Below are 21,692 nucleotides of genomic sequence, written 5' to 3'. Positions count from 1 at the left end.
TCTGTCCTTGGGACGACAAACACTGACACCAAACAAAAAACTATCATGGGAGAGAGACTGCAGACAGACAGACAGACAGACAGACAGACAGGCCGTGACAGACTGGCAGACAGAAAGACAGAGGATACACTTTAAACAAAACTTAACAACAGACAATGGGAGCAAAGAAGGAAAATGTCACCGCGCTATTTTGGCACAACGACAAAACAGAAAAGCCTGTCACAAGACACATTTCCCCCTCTCTAAGTTGCTAGCATGCGCCTGTGGTATTGTACATCATGTCACCAGCACAGAAAAAGGCTGCGCTGCCACAGAAAGCTACATGGTAGGTCAGTAAATAGGTTAAAGTTCACATGTCTATTCAGAGTTAATAAATCCCCGTATAAATTAAATTAAAATATTAAAAATTACAACGGATGAGGAACTTAAGGGGCCAGGCTGGACAGGAGAGGGGGAATACTGTAACTGCCCCCACCCCCAGCAGTCTCGGCCGCGCTGTGCGCCCTCGATTTGCACTTTAGAATTCTAGGTGACCCCCCCCCCCCCCCCCCTTTACAACTTGAACTAACTGATCTGCCCCTGCACGCACACACCACTCTGACACACCACACACACACATTCACGCCTGCACAACCTGCAGCAGACCGGGAGGGAGGGATGATGGGCCGGTGTGGTGTATAAACTCCACACTGAACAAAAAAACACCCTTCGATAGTACTGACTGTGAGCGACCTTGGGTACCTTACATTGATGGGGCCAAATTTGTCCAATCAATTTTTTGTATTTAACTTAGAAATTTGATTCATCCTAAAATGTTTCCCTTCTCATTCAAGGGACGTAACCACTCGGTACACGTTTTCGAAGAAATCGATTTTTGGGGTGTTTACGCCACCATCTAGTAGAAGTGCATTAATTAGAAGTAGCTAACCACCATTACATGCAATCGCCCATTGGGCTTTTCTCAAAAGCCGATGTTACAAACAAATAGAATGGGTAATTCTGGGAAATTATTTACTGAAAATACTCGATAATGATGCAACGCTTTTGATAAATTCTGTCACGATCGGGTGACAGAGACCAAGAAAGTGTCACTCAGTGGAGTGCCTGTTCTTGGTCGATTATGATAGAAAGCGCCTGTACGTGATATTGGGCTACAGCAGAGTTTGCTGACAGTGCTCAATCAGCACGGATGTTTTGTAGCGCACGAGTTTCACAGTGGGGTTTTTTGCTGTCACAGGGCTGACGGTTTTTCGCTGACAGCGCGCACGGGATTTTCAGGGATTAAGTTTCTCGTGTCTTTTTTCTGCTTGGGAGGCAGAATTGTGTATAGCTGGACTGGTTTTGTGACAAGGTCAGTCACGTGTTATTGGCTAGGTTGTCTGAGAGAGACACAAGCACGGGGCACTTGACACCCAGCGGCAGAAGGGGAAGGATCTAATACACAGTTTCTAGAGTATGATGGTTTTTCACCGAATATTGTATTCGGCACTCTAGGGGAGCTTCCACTAGTTTTTCCTGTCTCACTGCCAGTACTTTGCTGAGGACAAGTCGTCAACTTTCCTTCGTCGGCGATGGCTTTCGCATAAGGATTCGACAAGGGGTTCTGGAGGTTTTTGGTCACTGTTGACGAACAGAGGCTGTTCCAGGGAGGAGGCGGACTTTGCTTCCATTGAGAGTACAATCATAGGCTTTTGAGGTAATAAATCATTATTTAACGCTGTTGATGAGTCTGTGTTGTGGAATGAAATACTCTCTGTTGTTCTTTCCAGGTTAGCGCATAATTTACTCTCTGTGACGCTAAAATACTAATCTGTATATGGTTTTTGCAGATAGGGAGAGAAGGACGGAAAATGACTGTTTTGTTGTTGTAAAAAGTCCGTTTTGTGCAGGCCCACGTGCTCGATGAGATATTTAAAGATGACATGTTTAAAGGTGGTGGGTGAGGGGTAGCTGACATGTTTAGTGCACCGATGCTTTCTGTTTGCAGCCTTCGTTTCGTTTCGTTTCGTTACGTTCCTGTAACATCTGCACGGCTGACTTTGGCGGGACCTGTTGAAGCTACGCTAACCAGGAGACCGGCTAACCAGCGGACCGGCTAACCAGCGGACCGGCTAACCAGCGGACCGGCTAACCAGCGAACCGGCTAACCAGCGAACCGACTAACCAGCATACCGGCTAAGCAGCAGCAGCAGAGATAAAGCTAAGTGCACCATGTCGTACGCACCCCGTTGACCACCGTTGTCTTTTCGTATCTGTGATTTCATTGGAGTAGTGACAACGTGGGGTGTGTGACACCTGCACGAACTAGAGCTTTTCGAACAGAACATTCGCATTTAACTATATTTACACGGGTTCAGCGTGTTACTATAATTTTCTATATACTACTGGCATTTTGTCAGTGAACACTGGTTTTTTTACGTGTTGAGAACGTAAAAGGAACATATTTTGAGTGAAGGCTCGAGGGAGGTGGAGAGTTTATACATAAACAGGCGTCTGAAACTTATACTTTTGTTGACTCTATTTAATTGTATGACTGCGAGAGTGGATCGTGGTGTGGTTAGTTAATTAGTAGTAATTAACCGGTTCATAATCACCTTAAGTGATATATTGAAACGTGACACATGGGGGCCAAGCCGGGATTTACTCAGTTAATTTCCAACTGATAAAGACCCACCAATTAAGGATAACTAAGAGCAGATAATCTCGTCAGTGCTCGACCTATTTTCTGCTTGGTGCTACCCTTTTTTGTATAGTTTTGATCATATACCACACCTTAAGCGATTCACATCTTGCAGGAAATGTAAATTGTAATTTGTGAGTTATTGTATGCGCTAACTGTGATTACCTCCCTTTCCTTTGTTTGTGAATCTTTGTTGTTGTACGTTCAGAGTTTTCCGTTGCAGAGAGCTGAGCGGGGTTAGCGGATTTGTTATTCGTTTTACTCAGTTTTCTCTACATTGTTGTTTCGTATTCTGTAACAGGTTACATTTCTACCGTCTTGTTTTACTTGGATTTTTCTCCATATTTTGACTTTGTTGGAATTTTGGGGGGGAAGGGTCCGAGGACTTCTGTCCTAACCAAGGCTGTGGGAGACACTCTGTTTCACCGCAAAAAGCAGCCGATAAAGTAGGCCACGGCTGTGGGAAACACTTTGTTTCACCGCAAAAAGCAGCCATAAAGTAGGCTACGCGATTTGTTCTACACCGTTTGGATTTTTCCTCTGCATTTTCCGGTTGCTGGATTTTTGTATCCATCGCTTTCATCACCGCGTGTTCTAGCTATAGCTGCGTTAGACTTACTTTGGTAATAAAGCTTTGCTAAAACTAACCATGGCTACAGGGGGATCTCCTACGAGGAGAATAACTTTTGAGACTCCTGGTAGCGAGGAACAGACAGAGCGAGACGCACGCGTTAGAGCGCGTAGTTTGCTTAAGCGCAAGGAGTTAGAACGTAAGGAAGACATAGAGCGACAGACGAGAAAAGAAGAGCTTGACAGACAAGAACGACAGGCCGAACGTGAGAGACAGGAACGACAAGACGAACGTGACAGACAAGAACGGAAAGAGAAAGATGAACGAGACAGACAAGAAAGGGAACGACAGGCCGAACGACAGGCCGAACGTGACCGACAGGACAAGAAAGAGAAAGACGAACTTGACAGACAAGAAAGAGAACGACAGGCCGAACGTGACCGTCAGGATAAGAAAGACGAGCTTGAGAGACAGGAACGACAGGCCGAACGACAGGCCGAACGTGACAGACAGGAACGGAAAGAGAAAGAGCAGGCGGATCGCGATCTCCAGCTAGAACTGGCTAGGCTACAGGCCGAGAAAGGTACGCTTACTCAGGCTAGCGCGCCGACGTTTGTTGCCGACCGTACGAGACTGCCGACGTTCGACGATGACAAGGACGAGCTCGACGACTTTTTACGCCGGTTTGAGCGCATTGCATCTGACCAGAAGTGGGAAGAGGCCACGTGGGCTAGCCGCCTTAGCACCTGCCTGAAAGGACGTGCTTTGCAGCTCTACAACGCTTTGGATGACGACGAGGCGAGAGACTATCAGGCACTAAAGAAGGCGTTACTCCAGCGCTTCAACCTGACTGCGGAAGCCTACAGACGACGTCTGCGTAACAGCAAGAGACTGAGCGGCGAGCTGAGCCATCAGTTTGTGGCACGCCTTAATCTCTACCTGCGGCGCTGGGTGGAGATGGCCAAAAAGGACTGGACCGTCAACGACCTTGCCGACCTCATTGTCATGGAGCAACTGATGTCCAGCCTGCGACCTGAGGTGGTGACCTTCGTGCAGGAGCACCAGCCAAAGACTACTCAGGAGGCAGCCGACTGGATCAGAGTACACGAGGACGCCCAAGCGATCTCCGGCAAATCTTCAGGCTCACGGCCGGGAAAATCGGGAAATTCGGGTTCTTCAGGACCCAAGGACGGGAAGGACGATCAGGGACACAAGGGATCAAGTTCCAGATCTGACATCCAGTGTTACTACTGCAACAAGCGGGGCCACGTGAAGAAGGACTGCCACAGGAGACAGGCTGACCAGAAGGGCGTACACTTTGTTGGCAGTGAGGAGCTAAGGGACGTCACGAGCTCATGCACAATTCCACAACTCTGCGTTCCGTGCTCCAGGAAACATTTCCAGCCCCACTGCAACGTCTACGTTAACGGAGTGAAGGGCGAAGGTCTGCGGGACACAGGGGCGGACATGATAGTGGTTCGGGCGAGTCTAGTTCCAGCTATGGCCTACACAGGAGACAGCATCAGAGTGAGAATGGCCGAGGCATCTCACGCTTACGACTTGAACACGGCAGTGATCAAGGTCGTAACACCGTTGTTCACGGGGACCATTGTGGCCGTCGTCATGGACGATCCTCCATGCGACCTGCTCATCGGAAACCGGGTTCAGTTTGTGGACGGCGTCACCAGGGAGGTTCCCGTTTATCGGTCTCCCGACGTCATTTCAGTGCTCACGCGGGCACAGGCGGAGCGAGAGGACAAACCTCTCAAACCCCTACCTGCTGCACGAGCTGCCCTGGGGAACGTGACCCCCGCGCTTCTCGCGAAGGCTCAGGCATCTGATCCGACATTAGCAACTCCTCGGGAGCACGCGAAGTCGGGGAAGGTGAAGCTGAGCGGGAAGCATGGGAGGTCAAGGTTCCTCAGGGACAAGAAGTTGCTCTACCGGGAGTTCAGCAACCAAGAAGGTACATTCAAACAGGTTGTCGTGCCTCGCGAGTTTCGCGAGGGTGTCATGGCAACGGCACACGACTCGATTCTGGGAGGTCATCTTGGCACCAAGAAGACCACGGATCGTGTCTGGCGCCACTTTTACTGGCCAGGCATCTGCACGGATGTCCGACGTTTCTGCGCGTCCTGCGATAAGTGCCAGAAGGTGGTGGCCAAAGGAAGGGTGAGGAAGGTCCCCTTGGAGAAGATGCCGCTCATCGACGAACCCTTTCGTCGGGTGGCAGTGGACATCATCGGGCCCATCTTGCCTGCGTCTGAGGACGGAAACAGATACATTTTGACCATGGTGGACTACGCTACTCGATACCCAGAGGCGATCCCTCTGAAATCGATTGAAGCCACGCGAGTAGCTGAGGCTCTGGTTACTATGTGGTCCCGGCTGGGAATTCCATCAGAGGTACTCACCGACAGAGGCACGCAGTTCACGGGAGGAGTGATGGCGGAGGCAGCACGACTGCTATCACTGGAGCAGCACTTCACCACTCCTTACCATGCTCAGTGCAACGGACTGGTGGAGAGGTTCAATGGCACCTTGAAGACCATGCTGAGGAAACTAGCTCAGGAGAAACCACGCACGTGGGACAGGTACATCCCAGCATTGCTTTTCGCATACCGCGAGGTTCCTCAGGAGAGCTTGGGTTTTTCCCCATTTGAGTTGTTGTACGGCAGACAGGTACGCGGTCCCATGGCTATCCTGCGTCAAGCCTGGACGGACGAAGAAGCTGACGAGGAGGTGCAGACGACAGCGACCTACATAGTAGAACTCAGGAACAGGATTGAAGAGACCTGCAAACTGGCTCAAGAGAACCTGGGAAGAGCAGCACAGCGTTATGCGCGAGGATTCGACCGCAAGGCACGGCCGCGCAGCTTCAAGATTGGAGAACGGGTGTTGCTACTTCTACCTGTCAAACACAACAAGCTACAACTGCAGTGGCAAGGACCTTTTGAGGTGACAGCGAGGGTGGGCCAGAACGACTACAGGATCATGATGCACGGGAAAGCACGCCTGTACCACGCCAACCTGCTGCGCGCCTACATAGAGAGGACAGCCTACGGGGAGAAGAACAAAGACCAGAAGAACAAAGACAAGAAGACAGAGAAGGTTGCAGTCATCAGGGGTGAAACGAGGGGTTGCTCGTTCTTGAGGACGACCTTTCTGTCTGGAAACAGACCATCAACCTCTGCAATATCTTCAGGTTGCAAGGTTGGCAAACGCCAGACTTATGCGCTGGGCGTTGATTCTCCAACCGTACCAATTCACGGTACGCGTCATTCCGGGCGCCAACAATGTTGGAGCTGACTTTCTCTCTCGGGCTGTAGAGGAGAACATGACTGTGAGCGAAACCGAGGTTTCGTCTTGAAGAGGGGAGGTGTGTCACGATCGGGTGACAGAGACCAAGAAAGTGTCACTCAGTGGAGTGCCTGTTCTTGGTCGATTATGATAGAAAGCGCCTGTACGTGATATTGGGCTACAGCAGAGTTTGCTGACAGTGCTCAATCAGCACGGATGTTTTGTAGCGCACGAGTTTCACAGTGGGGGTTTTTGCTGTCACAGGGCTGACGGTTTTTCGCTGACAGCGCGCACGGGATTTTCAGGGATTAAGTTTCTCGTGTCTTTTTTCTGCTTGGGAGGCAGAATTGTGTATAGCTGGACTGGTTTTGTGACAAGGTCAGTCACGTGTTATTGGCTAGGTTGTCTGAGAGAGACACAAGCACGGGGCACTTGACACCCAGCGGCAGAAGGGGAAGGATCTAATACACAGTTTCTAGAGTATGATGGTTTTTCACCGAATATTGTATTCGGCACTCTAGGGGAGCTTCCACTAGTTTTTCCTGTCTCACTGCCAGTACTTTGCTGAGGACAAGTCGTCAACTTTCCTTCGTCGGCGATGGCTTTCGCATAAGGATTCGACAAGGGGTTCTGGAGGTTTTTGGTCACTGTTGACGAACAGAGGCTGTTCCAGGGAGGAGGCGGACTTTGCTTCCATTGAGAGTACAATCATAGGCTTTTGAGGTAATAAATCATTATTTAACGCTGTTGATGAGTCTGTGTTGTGGAATGAAATACTCTCTGTTGTTCTTTCCAGGTTAGCGCATAATTTACTCTCTGTGACGCTAAAATACTAATCTGTATATGGTTTTTGCAGATAGGGAGAGAAGGACGGAAAATGACTGTTTTGTTGTTGTAAAAAGTCCGTTTTGTGCAGGCCCACGTGCTCGATGAGATATTTAAAGATGACATGTTTAAAGGTGGTGGGTGAGGGGTAGCTGACATGTTTAGTGCACCGATGCTTTCTGTTTGCAGCCTTCGTTTCGTTTCGTTTCGTTACGTTCCTGTAACATCTGCACGGCTGACTTTGGCGGGACCTGTTGAAGCTACGCTAACCAGGAGACCGGCTAACCAGCGGACCGGCTAACCAGCGGACCGGCTAACCAGCGGACCGGCTAACCAGCGGACCGGCTAACCAGCGAACCGGCTAACCAGCGAACCGACTAACCAGCATACCGGCTAAGCAGCAGCAGCAGAGATAAAGCTAAGTGCACCATGTCGTACGCACCCCGTTGACCACCGTTGTCTTTTCGTATCTGTGATTTCATTGGAGTAGTGACAACGTGGGGTGTGTGACACCTGCACGAACTAGAGCTTTTCGAACAGAACATTCGCATTTAACTATATTTACACGGGTTCAGCGTGTTACTATAATTTTCTATATACTACTGGCATTTTGTCAGTGAACACTGGTTTTTTTACGTGTTGAGAACGTAAAAGGAACATATTTTGAGTGAAGGCTCGAGGGAGGTGGAGAGTTTATACATAAACAGGCGTCTGAAACTTATACTTTTGTTGACTCTATTTAATTGTATGACTGCGAGAGTGGATCGTGGTGTGGTTAGTTAATTAGTAGTAATTAACCGGTTCATAATCACCTTAAGTGATATATTGAAACGTGACATCACTCAAAACCTTTGGAATTAATTAAAATGAATTAGATTCAAGAATCGCGTGTTCAAAAAACAAAGAAAAAGCTGATTCTTTTTTAAAATGTTGATGAATGTATTTGACTCCGAGGGGATTCGAATCTGTGACCGCCATATTACCCTTTATGGCTGTACGGTGCTCTACCGATGGAGCCAAGCGGGCTCAGGGTCCTCGATCAGGAGTAAAAAGATAAATTGCAGCTTTGAATATCAGACACACGTGAGGTCTGAGCACGGGTATTAGTATATATATCTCTTGGGTTTCCAAGTTTCTGCGTTCGTATTTGTGTACCGTACGTTCGGTCGATCTCACTGTTCGAGGTAAGTTAAGTGCGGATAGCTGGCCCTATGCTCCCTCGGCCGGAAAGCAAACTCAAGTAACATTAATTGAGACTGACATTACGGCAGCCGTCCAGCTCCGAAATGCAAAAGGATTTTCCCACCCAGAATTCCAAACGGTTTTGGAGGTTTTGAAGATTTCGTTCGGGACGTCGACGCTCTATGGCCGGTTTATTATGGAAACAAGCGATTAACAAGAGGCGAAGCCTTCAAGGCTCACGTAAGAAATCGACAAACAGTAACACAAACTCAATCACTCCGTCACACATACACACACACACACACACACACACACACACACACACACACAGTAAGCATAGGTGAAACTGTGCAAGAAAGCGAGACCCTGGATCTGCCAATTAGTCTCGGCCCGCTCACAATAACAATGACCGAGACTTTCAGTAATTCCTTTGCGTGACGTCTAACCCCCTTACGTCATAATGTGACGTCTTCAAATAGTTTCTATCACACACGTCAAACACTTTTGACCGAGACGTAATCTTCTTATGCGAGCTTTATCCATAGACTCGGAAATGTTAAAGTTTCTATCACACACACACACGCACGCACGCACGCACGCACGCACGCACGCACAGACAGACAAAGTTTATCATCGCATAGGCTACACTTACGTGAGCCAAAAACGGGCGTCGACAAAGCCAATGAAGGGGGATATGAACTTGTAGATCACTGATATACCAGTGACATTAATATAGAAATCAACTTTAATGCCGCGGCATCCATATATTACTTTGTCAAACAATAGTATATCAATTTCAGTGTACTACGTGTAGGATACTTATCCCTTATTTGACTGCCGTGAAGAGGGTCAGTTCGCCCCTTTTATAGGACGCAACGTTGGAATCGCTGACGAGTTTTCTGGGGCATATAGGCACCTGACTAGACACTTGAATAAAAGCAAAACCAACTCTTCTCAACTCGTCAGTCTCTGAGACCAAAAAGCGAAACCGACAAAAAGCTTGACATCTTATAGCACTGGGTGACCCATCGTTACATGCAACTCAAAGGGTGTATCAAACAAACAAGACTAGAGGACTCAACCGGGCCCCACTCCCACCCAACCCATTGCTCATTGCAGATTTGTCAGAACTAACGTCAGGTGCCTGTAGTTCTGCTTGTCTTGACCTCTTCCATTTTGAACAGCTTCAGTGGTTAATTCGGCGGACCTAATCGAGTCTAGATTCAAACAGTTATTTTCAGAAGTATGCCCTTTCTCTGTTTTTCTTTGGAACAATGAGCTTGTTGCAGAGGAGTTGTTTGGGAGTCGAAAGTTCATCGGAACAGCAGAAAGCAAGGTGCTAGACTGACTGACTGATGACGTCCTTGTCACGTGATTACACCAATTTGTAAAGGAAGATGGCGGAAATGCAGCAGACCGATGATAGTTTGGAATAACTTGGAAAAAAGTTTGTTATCTGATCATTCAGGGTTTGGATGCATAAAAGTGGCGTGCGGCAATGAGCTTCAAGTCTCTGAAGGTTGAACAATGTCGTCTAAGGGACGAAAGATTGCAAAGAATCTCGGAAAATCACTTCGCAAAAAGTTTGATTCTGACTCCCAGACGGACGATTTGCAACAGGTCGGTAAACCTACACCCTGGCATGTGAAGAATTTGCCGGTGCAGTCTGATTGATGCATGATCTGATATGGTATTTCCAGTGTTATTGTTCATTTTTGTAGTAAGCGCACTTCAAATCTGTGTGTTTAAGTGAAAACGGAGTGGAATTTGATAAGGTTGAGTCAATGGTACTGGTAGTGTCAGTGTGAGTCAGTCTTGCGACGGGGGGCTTGGTTTTAGCTGTGCAGTGTGGCTTCAGTCCCTTTCCGCCGTTTGTTTACATTCTCTTTCCGCAAACTTCAACAAGTTTGTGGATTGTTTGTTCCACTGAGGAACGTACGAGCTGACCTTTTATAACACTGGGCTGGCTGTACTTGGCTTGAAAAAAGAACACACGCATGCACAGATTACTTGATCCTTCCTGATGACTAAATTCACTAATGAATTAGCCCCATAGAAAAAAGATAAGTGCAAAGAGAAGACACACACTTTGATTTATTATTTATTAGTGTATGCCTTATTGTATTGTGTAGGCTAGTGAAAATAAGCTCTGTAATTCAGTATTCATCATGATAGAGTTTTTAAACTTCAAGTTTAATAATTTAACATTTATAAATAGTTATGACTAAAACTAAAAGTACAGTCTTGTACACTGTGTTCAGCCACTAGCTGCTGCAAACTGCAGAGCAAAACAGTTTTTCTTTTTGGCCACTGACAATGGCAGTGAATGAGGCCATTGAGAGATTGGGATTTATTCATGGGGGTATGCTACCCAGAATCATTTTATACTATTACTAATTACTTTTGTACTAATTTTAGTTCAGACTCAGAGTTTTTATTTATAACCTCATATTATTTAGCGATTTTGCAATGTTCCTTCGGGGCCTAGAATTTCCAGTTTAATTGCTATTGAATTCAGTTTCAATACCAGGGCCTAGCATTGTAAGCCGTTCGGCGTACTTTACGCCGAAATAACATCTCCAGTACGCGGAACTCGATTTGGTGTACGCCGAAATGCAATAACCTGTTATTCCCAAACAGTAAACCCAAACAGTCCCAGCTTTTGTTTTGTGCGCCTTTCGGTTCAATTCTCAATCGGTTTGACAGTTTGCTGGAGCACGCACTTCCTCTGGCATCGAGCGAGCATGCTTTGTGCCAGTGTTTTGTGGCTCTAGACTTGAAATAATGTCTCGAAGCGACATTGTTGAACGTGGTCAGACATTCAGTAACAAAGAATCCAGGTATTCCTGGAACCAGACCCCCGCCTTTGTAAGCTGAACTCACTTTTTCCAATGCTAGGCCCTGCAATACATCAGATGTGTAGTGCACTGGGATTCACAGTTAGTTGTATACATCATTACATGCATTCATGGAGGCTAGATTTGGCATTGTGAGTGTGATTAAGCATAGCCATAGTTTTATTACTCTTTAACTTGTATAAATGTGAAATAATGCTGTTATAGACTTAAGTGCATTGTAATTTGCTGAATTTTGTGATTGTAGTACAGTGTTGTTGCCAGCCTAAGATTAAGAAGACAATAGGTCAATTGGACCTCCCTAAAAAAAACCAATTGGTCCAAATGTCCTGGCTTTAAAAAAACAATTGGTCCAAATTGTACCGCCATACCTTTGATACATGCAATGCAAAATAACTTACAGTCCGGAGTTAAATCTATCTTTTTACGCAAAAATGACAATAAAGCCATTGAACAATGATAACACTTTATTATCTGATTCTCACAGAAATTAGTGTATGGCGCTCATTTGCTGATTTTTGGCAGTACACATTAAATGTACATAATATAAACTTAAACAAAAAACTTAATAATATGAAGTTAACATTGCTAGACTTTCAACATTATTCCGTAGTATTTTTCCGACTTTGCAACTCCCATTCCATTCATTGCAGACCTTGTGCGCCTTGTACGAATATGTATCGGTCAGTTGACCACCAAAACGTAAAAACTATCGGTCCATCGACCGGACAAGGCTAGGTCCAATGCGTCAAATCAGAAAGGAATGCGTCAGAGACCGAAGACCGAGGCCTGGCAACAACACTGGTAGTATTTGCACATTATAAAAAATTAAAATAACTTGCATAATTGAATGTCAGTCAAGTTTTAGTATTCTGTGTGTCGAATGCAAGTAATATAATAGTTACTGGTCTGTCAACGTATACAGTGTGAGATTGTTTATACTTTATCGACATGTATACATTTTCTTTGCAGCAGATGACAGACCTGAACCTCTCTCGATCAAGCCCAACCCACTCTACTGCCAGCGCCAGATCAGCAGACATGAGGTCCAGCGGTGCGGCGGCTCCTGCCCCATCAATGGGCAAGAGCACGTCTATGAGCACCATGGTTAACGACCCCTCTGAACCCGTCATTGTGGATCATAATGAGATCATTGCCCTCACACATGATGTGAAGAATTTCTCGGATACTTTGAACAACATGAAGCTATTGTTCATGGAGGGTTTAGGTGAGTCCTGCAAAGCTTTGTACTTCCTCTTGTTTGTCTATATTGTTTTGAAAACTTAGCTTTAGATGCAGATCTAACCTTCAGTCAAGTTCACGAAATATGGTTGAATCAACATGATTCGTGTTTTATTTGGTATCTCTCGATAATGCTGGCTACTTTTGCATAGATCTACAAAAGTCATTGGAACTAATTTATTAATTACTGAAAAAAACAAATTTGAGCGAAGTGGATCCGTTGCTAAAGCTGTTTGGATCTGCATCTCTTTCTCTGGCTGTGTGTGCATGAGCGTGTGTGGCTGTGAGTGTGACTGACTGTGCACACATTGTTTTTTTGGATCAGATATGATTTGGTGCAGTTGAAGTGATGTTTAGCAGTGTTGTTGCCAGGCCTCGGTCTTCGGTCTCTGACGCATTCCTTTCCAATTTGACGCATTGGACCTAGCCTTGTCCGGCCGATGGACCGATAGTTTTTACGTTTTGGTGGTCAACTGACCGATACATATTCGTACAAGGCGGACAAGGTCTGCAATTAATGGAATGGGAGTTGCAAAGTCGGAAAACAAACCCCGATTGAAATGCTCATGTTCGCTATGAGTGAAAATGCACTCTGTGCCGAGTCCCTGTATGTCGTCATTGACACTCGAGGCTGCGTTTACGGAAATACCCGATCCAGCCAGTGTACCTATTTACCGAAAAACGGCGCAAACAGCGGAAAGTTCATCAATATAATACTACGGCATGGTAATGCGAAGATCAGGCAGGATCCCTACATTCGCACACCTGGCTCTGTATTGGAAAGGGTAGGCCAGGAATGTCAGGCTCTTTCTCCTCGCAAAGTTTATGAACAATTAAAACTAGGAAGCGACATCAAAGCAATGCCAAAGGACTTGAAACAGGTTCAGAATAAGAAGGATAGGGAAAAACGTGAATAACCTGAAAATGTTGCCAAAAAAAAGTTGCAACAAAGTTGTAAAAAAACCAATTGCAACAAAGGTGCAAACAAACTTGCAAAAAAGTTGCAAACACATATAATCTAATAGTTGTCTATTTTCGCTGTTTCCGGTAAATAGGTCGACCCGATCCAGCCAAAGGGACGCTACTATCTTAGACGATTTGTTTCGTCGATCGCTGATCGATAAACATGCCGCCGAAAAAGAAATTAAAGTAGTTGAAGGGCAGAAAACACTAGCAGCGTTCAATTTCAAACAGACTCAAGCCAAAACACCACTTGAAAATGAAATGAGTGAGGAGGAACCGGAGGTAAGCGACAAAACTGAAATAGAACCTTTAGAAGGCAAGAAAACAAAACGAAATACGTCTGACACATTTCGGATTCGTGGTTGAAGCTGTATCCATGGCTGGTTTGTGAAAACGATGTAATCATGGTACAATTTCGACCTATTGTTTTTTTAAAGCCAGGACATTTGGACCTATTGGTTTTTTTTAGGGAGGTCCAAATGACCTATTGTCTTCTTAGGCTGGCAACAACACTGGTACAGTGTCACTATGGTTTTACCTGTTGTTTAGAGTGATACTACATACTGTGCATGCTACATACATGTGTTGTGCTTTTGACATATTGTGCTTTTGACATATTGTGCTTACATTGTGCATACTTTTTTCTGTCCATCAGAACCAGGAGATGATGCTCGTGTGGTGTTGCAAGATACCCTGGGGGGGGTGCTCGCAGTTCTCAAGGACACTCTACAGCATTATCCCGCCCTGCAGTCACCTGAGATCTTCACTACTGCTCGTGCCCTCATCAGCAAAATAAGATGTAAGGCGCATTCATCTTTTTGGGGGACTGTGATGTTTTGTCCATATTATAGTCCTTTAGCATTATTTTTAGAAGGTATTTTAAGTTAACATTGATTTTAAATAGATGAGTGTGAAATGATTATACAGGGTGGTCCAAAAATATGTAGGCAGTTTTGCGTGCCTGTCATTTCTGCTACAGGGCTCCCACCTATTCTTTTTCACCTGGAATGTCTCACACAAGCATGAAAGTTTAGTAAGGCACAGTTTTTTCTTCTTTGCAACATCATTTCTGGGCGTAGTTCAATAGTTCATCACATTCTCAATCCAAGCACCTCGTCCCCAGATCTTTCTCCTCCAGATTTCTTCCTCTGGGGGTACTTGAAGGAAAGGGTTTACCACAACAATCCACAGACAATACAAGCGCTAAAGGAGAACATTCTTCGTGAAATCAGGAGGATTCCACTCGAGACCTTGGACAGAGTTATCAACAACTTCAATGTCCGTGTCGCAGCCGTAATCCAGAGACGAGGTGCTTGGATTGAGAATGTGATGAACTATTGAACTACGCCCAGAAATGATGTTGCAAAGAAGAAAAAACTGTGCCTTACTAAACTTTCATGCTTGTGTGAGACATTCCAGGTGAAAAAGAATAGGTGGGAGCCCTGTAGCAGAAATGACAGGCACGCAAAACTGTCTACATTTTTTTGGACCACCCTGTATATAATCTATGTATAAAGATCTATTTGAGTTGTCGTAGCCTAGCAAGAGGGAGCTGCTTCTCATTCAGGAAATGGAATCTTTTGATCTTGGTGATGTTGTCCTAAGCCACAAATGTGCCACTCAGGAAATTTGCAACCGACTGTGGCCCATCTTAATAAAACAAGTGCTTTTGACTGTCTGATCCACTGCTAGATTCTTAGAATGTTGACTTCAGTATCTCTTTCTGATTGAACCATTTCTAAATGTATTGACAAAAACAACAACCTGGTTCTGTTTTGTTTTGAAGTAGAATGCAACTTGCCATGCACTGCAAGGGACCTCACTGATTAAAATGGTGTACTCTAAACTACTATTTTGTAGTGTGCTTTTGTTAAACCTAGTTGCACTCAACTTTGCTGTGTTGTGTATCTGCTGCCTTGTAAACACCAGCTACTTTGCTTTCAGCTCACAGCCAAGAGGAACTGAATTTGGAGGAGGAGGAGCTACAGCTATTCCTTGACGCTATTGACCAAGTGGCTCTGGCATTCAGCCGCAGGTCTGTGTTTAAAAGTGTATGTGTGTACATGTGGGTGTAAATGAGAGAGAAAAAAGTTGTCCCGATAGCGGTATGGCGGGGAAGAGAGACAAATGTGTGAGTGTATGTGTGTGTGTAAATGTCCTTGGGAGTAACTGTAAACAGTAATCTGTTTATGTGCGTGTATCTGATAGAGGAATAGAGTTGATGTGTGTGTAGTTCAGTGTATTTGTAGCCTTAACTTGTGCATGGGGTCGAAGTGTGTGTGTGTGTGTGTGTGTGTGTGTGTGTGTGTGTGTGTGTGTGTTGAGGCTGGGGGGATATAAGGGAAAGAGAGGAGAGGGTAGTGATTTAGTATAAGCCAGCTGTAAGCAAGTGAAGTAGAGGTTACATGCCGAGTCTTAGTGATTATTAAAAATAATGGTCGAAGTTTGCGGATCATGAAAAATTCGAGCTTTTTCATGACCGCGAACTGAGACCATTATTTTTAATAATCACTGAGACGAGGCATGTAACCTCTTTATTCCTCCTTTCTTCAGTTATTCAAAGAAAAGATAAGATTTTGTGCGAAAGTTTGATCGAATCCGATTCACTCAACCTGCGCAGGCGATTGAATAATGCGCGGTTGTATAGTTCAGGGAAAATCATTTAATTCTGTCAACACGTCTTGTCAGTTTCCCTGTTTTGGACTAAAATCAAGTACATAGTTATGTTGTTATTCTGCTGTGGCGGTAAAGGCAGATTGTGTGTGTTCTGTTCATGTTTTGGTATCGCTTAGGAAATGTTCTTTCTTCGAATGGGACTAGCAGACGAACTTTAGCACCCGTGTTCCAACGTTAAAAACTGTATGAAGTTCAGTTTTCTGGGGCAAAATAATGTATGAAACCGCTGTATGTTCTTTAAATTGATGAGATGTGTGCACTTGGTTGCGTGTGATCTGTTTATAAAATGAAATATTCCATTATTGAAAACTAACCGTCGGATTGCAGTCTTTTGTCCAAGCAACTCAGTTCAGAAAATTTGAAAGGGGAACTACTCTTATCGTACGAGAGTTACTTGCCTTGGAAGTTTGCTTGCACTCATAAGAGATCTAAAGCGAGTTTCACTGCACTGATCGTTAGATTTGGATTTAGAAAACAACCAAACTCATGGATTTTATCTGGAGATTAATGTATTCAAGCCTGTAGTTGCTAGTTTAAATGCATTATGTATGTATTGTTTGGCCGTAGAGGCAATTTGCCGTGCTGGATCCTATATCAGGGGGTGGCTGCCAGGGTTCGCTGAGTGCTGGGTTGTGGGATGGTCCTTGCCGCAGCTGCTGCACGCGTGCTCGTAGATACAACGTGGACCATAGGCGCATGACCCCTTGTTGTACTGCAGGCACACCTCTTTGCCCCCCGGTCCTGTCGGTGCGCGCCACTGGCTCCGCCGTTGCCGCCAGACTTCTTGGTGGCTGGCGTAGCCCGCTCCCGAAGCACAACTGTCGCCAGGTGTGGTGCTTCGGTCCCCCAGGACAATTTGTCGGCCGCCTGACGCTGTCGATATTCGTCATCGAAGATGAGCACAGACTGCCAGGTGAAACGGCAGCCTAACTCCCCCACCATCTCTGTGTAGCGTAGATAGGCCGCTACATCAAAGTCTTTATCACGGGACAGGAGTGTGGCCATGATTCTGGCATTTGCCACAATCCAGGCGGAGGGTGACACCCGATCTAACTTCGGCTTTGTATTGGGTAATTTGATTGTCACCCCTCCGCCAAGAGACACCTCCTCCTCCACAGCCAACGAGGATGAAACGAAGTCGATGATCTTTAATCCCTCACCTTTTGTTCTTGCCGGCGTCACTGGCAAACCGTCCATGTTGAGTCACCCCAGCAATTCCGCCAAACCACTGGCACCTCTGGCGGTGTCGTTGCTCATGGGGCCTCACCCATCTTTCGCTTGCAGGGTTTTAATCCCTGCCCGAAGCAGGGCAAGATGCCCCCTTTTTATGTTGGCACTCAGAGATTCCAAATCCTCCGGCTCGACACATTTGATGGCTGCCAACGAATCGTACCCCTCTTTGACGAGGACGCTGATCACCGCTGAAGGAAGGTTTGACTCCTTACACCATTGTTCTATTTCGGACATGATCTCACAAATAATGTTCACTTGCTGACGCGCGCACTTCAGTGCTGCTGCTGCTGCTTTGCCGCTTCCCCCCCGCGGGTTAGGGGGAAGAATTTACCCGATGCTCCCCAGCATGTCGTAAGAGGCAACAAACGGATTCTGTTTCTCCTTTTACCCTTGTTAAGTGTTTCTTGTATAGAATATAGTCAATTTTTGTAAAGATTTTAGTCAAGCAGTATGTAAGAAATGTTAAGTCCTTTGTAATGGAAACTTGCATTCTCCCAGTAAGGTAATATATTGTACTACGTTGCAAGCCCCTGGAGCAAATTTTTGATTAGTGCTTTTGTGAACAAGAAACAATTGACAAGTGGCTCTATCCCATCTCCCCCCTTTCGCCGTCGCGATATAACCTTCGTGGTTGAAAACGACGTTAAACACCAAATAAAGAAAGAAATGCTTTGCCGCTAATGCAAGAGCGTGTATCCTCTGGCACTCACTTGCCAGAACGTTTGGCGCCAAAACCTCCACTACAACACCCTCCCCCTCCCTCCTTACTTCTAGGTCCCGCCCACATCCGCTATCTCCATTCCTTCCCCCTCCCTCTCCATCCTTGTCCAGTCCTAAATACCATCGCATCACCTTCAGTTTAAAAACAATTTATCGTTCCTCTAAACTGACACGTCTAGAGATGTATATTTCGTACAATAGAGCGTTCGGAACTTTTCAGTCGCTAAAGTAGTTCCCTCAAAGTCTAGCTCATCAACCTGTGAGCTATCGAGGATTCAGGCCCGTTGTTGGGTAAGGGATTCTGGTTGTTGGGTAAGTTACCGAAAAATAACTAGCCCTACATGTTTACAGAGAGAAAGAAACAGAGGGGGGAATAATGACTGGGTATGCAGTAGCCTGGGATAGAAGTGCATGTGGCATTACGTTTTAGCAAGGAGCAGTGGGAGTATGCAAAGCGATGACTAAGTAATCAAGGTGTCTGCAGTGAGGAAGGGATGGGAAGGTAGATGAATAAGCTTCTTTGCTATGTAACCTGGATGCTATGTTTGCTCTGAGAACGAGCAACAGCCATTGCTAGGGGCTGTTTACCAACATGCCAACAGCCATAGGGGGGGGGGGGGGGGGGGGGGGGGTGTGCTAAAGTAAAGGGCACAGGGGAGGTGGGGATAAGCATGTGTGCAAGTGACCTTTTTACAGATCTGCCAGTTTGTCAACCGTGTGCACCTGTGAAAAAGACATGATTGTGTGTTGATAGTCACCAATAACTAGCGGGGGTGGGCAATTTTTGCGACATGGCAATCTGATTTGGGTGAAAACAGTCAGCGACTAACCATGAAGCCCTTGTGAAAACATTGGTCAGAACACTATTTTTGTGATGAGCACCTCAGAGCACTTCAGATTGTGATTTTTGTGCCTACTACCCCTGACTAGTTGCTTAAATTCATCTGTAAAAATGAGGTGAGAGCAGTGGGTTTGGTTGGGAAAAAATGACAGTGTTTTATTTAAAAATGCAAGGATGAAGCCACACATCCGGATTTCCAGTTTCCTTGATCGTTTATATGAGGAAGGAGGTGTCTTAAAAGTGAGGAATACTCTTGATTACGTCGTTTTCTTCTTGTTTGTGTGCAGCGTGTCGGAGTATCTGATGGGAGACATTGTTACACAGCAAACAATGAACACGGAGACCAAAGTCAAGTCATGCGATAACATTGCCAAAGCTGCCCAGGAGGAGGGGCAAGTGGCAGAAAAGCAAGAACCAAAGAAAGGTTAGTGTTTTGAAATGTGTATGTGTGTGTCTCTGTCTGTCTGTGCATTTTGGATGAGTTTTTACTTGTCGCGAGAAAGTACTGCAGATTTCCAAGTAACGTGAGTGTTTATGGATGGGTTTGTTCGCGAAGGGGACAGTGTCAGAAGCAATAATCAGGTACTGTTATAGCTTAAAACAGCGACTTGCTGCCTTCTTTCTACAACCTTTATTTGTACAGATAAAAAGAATATGGTTATTGCTATGAAGCTCTACAATATTTGGAAATGAAGGACAGCTTAGCTGAAAATATTGTTGATGTATTTTTTATTCCATTTTTTGTTGTTGTTGCAGCATTGACAACAGCAGAGCTGGATGCAATCCTGGTGGGTCTGGAGGCTGGCCTTGACCTTGCCCTTCAGCGTGCCAAGGCCTGGTCCCGCTACACACGAGACGTCATCACCTACATCGAAAAGAAGTCGCAGCTAGGTGAGGCAGGGTGTTCCTTGAAAACAAACAACAAAGCTCTCACAGGTATAGGCATAGGGGGTCTGGTGGCTTTGTTGGTAGAGCACTGGACTTGTGATTGTCGGGTCACAGGTCAAATCGGGGAGAGACACGAATCAACTTTATGAGCAGACTCAGGGACGGCATACATGTCCTGCCCCCGTGTCGTCAGTGTGGCACGTAAAAGACCTCAGTCATTCTGCCAGAAATGCAGGTAGCTGATTACATCTAAACACACACATACCTGGGTATCGTCAGTCTGTTTGCTGCTGCGTTTCCTCTGGGAGGAAGTGAAAGCGACCCAAATTTCTTAGTAGTGGGATGATAAAGTTATGAAAATGGAAAAAAATACACATGTATGGACAAAGACAGACGCACACTCACACAATTCTGTTGTTCCTGACCATAATTCTGTTGTTCCTGACCACAATTAAGAGTTAAATATAACTTGCAGAAATGGAGTATGCCAAAAACCTTGCTCGCATCGCAAACAGCATGCAGCCGGTACTGACCACTGAGGGCTTTCTTCCCCTCCAGTCTGTCTTCTGCACTGCGCTCAGTCAGGTAGGCTTTGTTTGGGGTGTGAGTAAGCAAGTTTAGTTTTCATACTTCAGCACACAGGGGTAGACTATACTCTTGTTTTTATTAAATATGTTTTATATTCGCAAATGATGTATTATTGATGGCTTATGGTTTCAGCGTGGAAGGAGGTTTTGAGAGAATTTTCAAAGTAATTATCAACTTTGTTATTTTATTAATAATTTGTTTTATATGTGTGAGTTTATATGGTATGAGTTTTTTTTGAGTTAGGTAGGAAGAGGGAATGTGTGTGTGTGTGTGTATGCACTGAGCCTTTTATGCCGAGTGTTACTGCTCCAGACTAACTCACTGTCTTAATCGTTTTCAGGATTCAGACTTTTCTTCAAGTTTGCAAGCATCACAAGCAATGCTTCACACACCTAAATTTTTGGAGGTAGGTTTCTTGTGCATCTTGTGTTGGAACAAAAATCTGTGATCCTGGTGTTAGGTTGTTGTTGTTCAGCATTTCCATGCTTAAAAATAACACATGTAGGACAACTTGTTACAGAGAATATTACTCAGTCATCTAAATGGGAAGATGACATGTACAACTCTTTTCAATCATTATACAGGTAGCTGTGTTCTGACAGTGTTGTCACTTCGAGAATGTTCAGCAAATCTTTGTTGATATTATAGAGAGAGAGAACGAAACTTATGACGTTTGGCTGTGACGTTTACATGACGATTTTTTCTTTTTTTAATCAAGAATTTTACGTCATTGGTCATTGTTTACTTACATTCTCATTCATTTCACTGAAGAAGGGCGTGGCCCGAAAGTCTTTGGAACTTGGTGTTTACTGTGTTTTTTTCTAATTAATTATTGATATTATTGTTTGTGAGGAAAAAGCAGTGATGGTGCCAGCTATGTTCCAAACAGGTATATCTGTGAAAGTATGGATCAAGACTCTCAATGAAACTAGTTATTTTGTTTCACCAACAAGTCATATTAAGCCCAAAGCACAGTAAAGACATTAGATTTGTATGGAGAAAAAGAGAAGATGAAATAAAATATCAACCACTATTATTTGAAGTATTTTCAGATAGTTACCGGAAAAATACAAGAAAATTACGGTTAACGTAATCTCTGATAAAACTAAGATTGTGTGTGTGTGTTGT

General features: G+C 45.1%; 1 protein-coding gene across 5 annotated transcripts in view; it reads left to right on the top strand.

Moving 5' to 3' along the window:
* Window positions 1-9,695: 9,695 nt before the first annotated feature.
* LOC138966350 (rho GTPase-activating protein 29-like) overlaps window positions 9,696-21,692 on the top strand; it is a 50,316-nt gene continuing 38,319 nt past the window's right edge. For 3 of the 5 annotated variants that reach the window (XM_070338545.1, XM_070338543.1, XM_070338547.1), the window contains exons 1-8: window positions 9,696-10,178; window positions 12,386-12,641; window positions 14,274-14,417; window positions 15,563-15,653; window positions 19,376-19,512; window positions 19,845-19,979; window positions 20,452-20,561; window positions 20,905-20,970. In XM_070338545.1, coding sequence (XP_070194646.1) covers window positions 10,086-10,178; window positions 12,386-12,641; window positions 14,274-14,417; window positions 15,563-15,653; window positions 19,376-19,512; window positions 19,845-19,979; window positions 20,452-20,561; window positions 20,905-20,970 — 1,032 coding nt within the window. In that variant the 5' untranslated portion in view covers window positions 9,696-10,085. The remainder of the gene's footprint in view (window positions 10,179-12,385; window positions 12,642-14,273; window positions 14,418-15,562; window positions 15,654-19,375; window positions 19,513-19,844; window positions 19,980-20,451; window positions 20,562-20,904; window positions 20,971-21,692) is intronic. The other 2 variants (XM_070338544.1, XM_070338546.1) reach the window with 2 other exon arrangements.

Source organism: Littorina saxatilis, linkage group LG5 (assembly GCF_037325665.1).
Source record: "Littorina saxatilis isolate snail1 linkage group LG5, US_GU_Lsax_2.0, whole genome shotgun sequence".
NCBI lineage: Eukaryota > Metazoa > Mollusca > Gastropoda > Littorinimorpha > Littorinidae > Littorina > Littorina saxatilis.
Note: the sequence above shows the minus strand (reverse complement) of the source record. Positions and strands in the feature narration are given on the sequence as shown.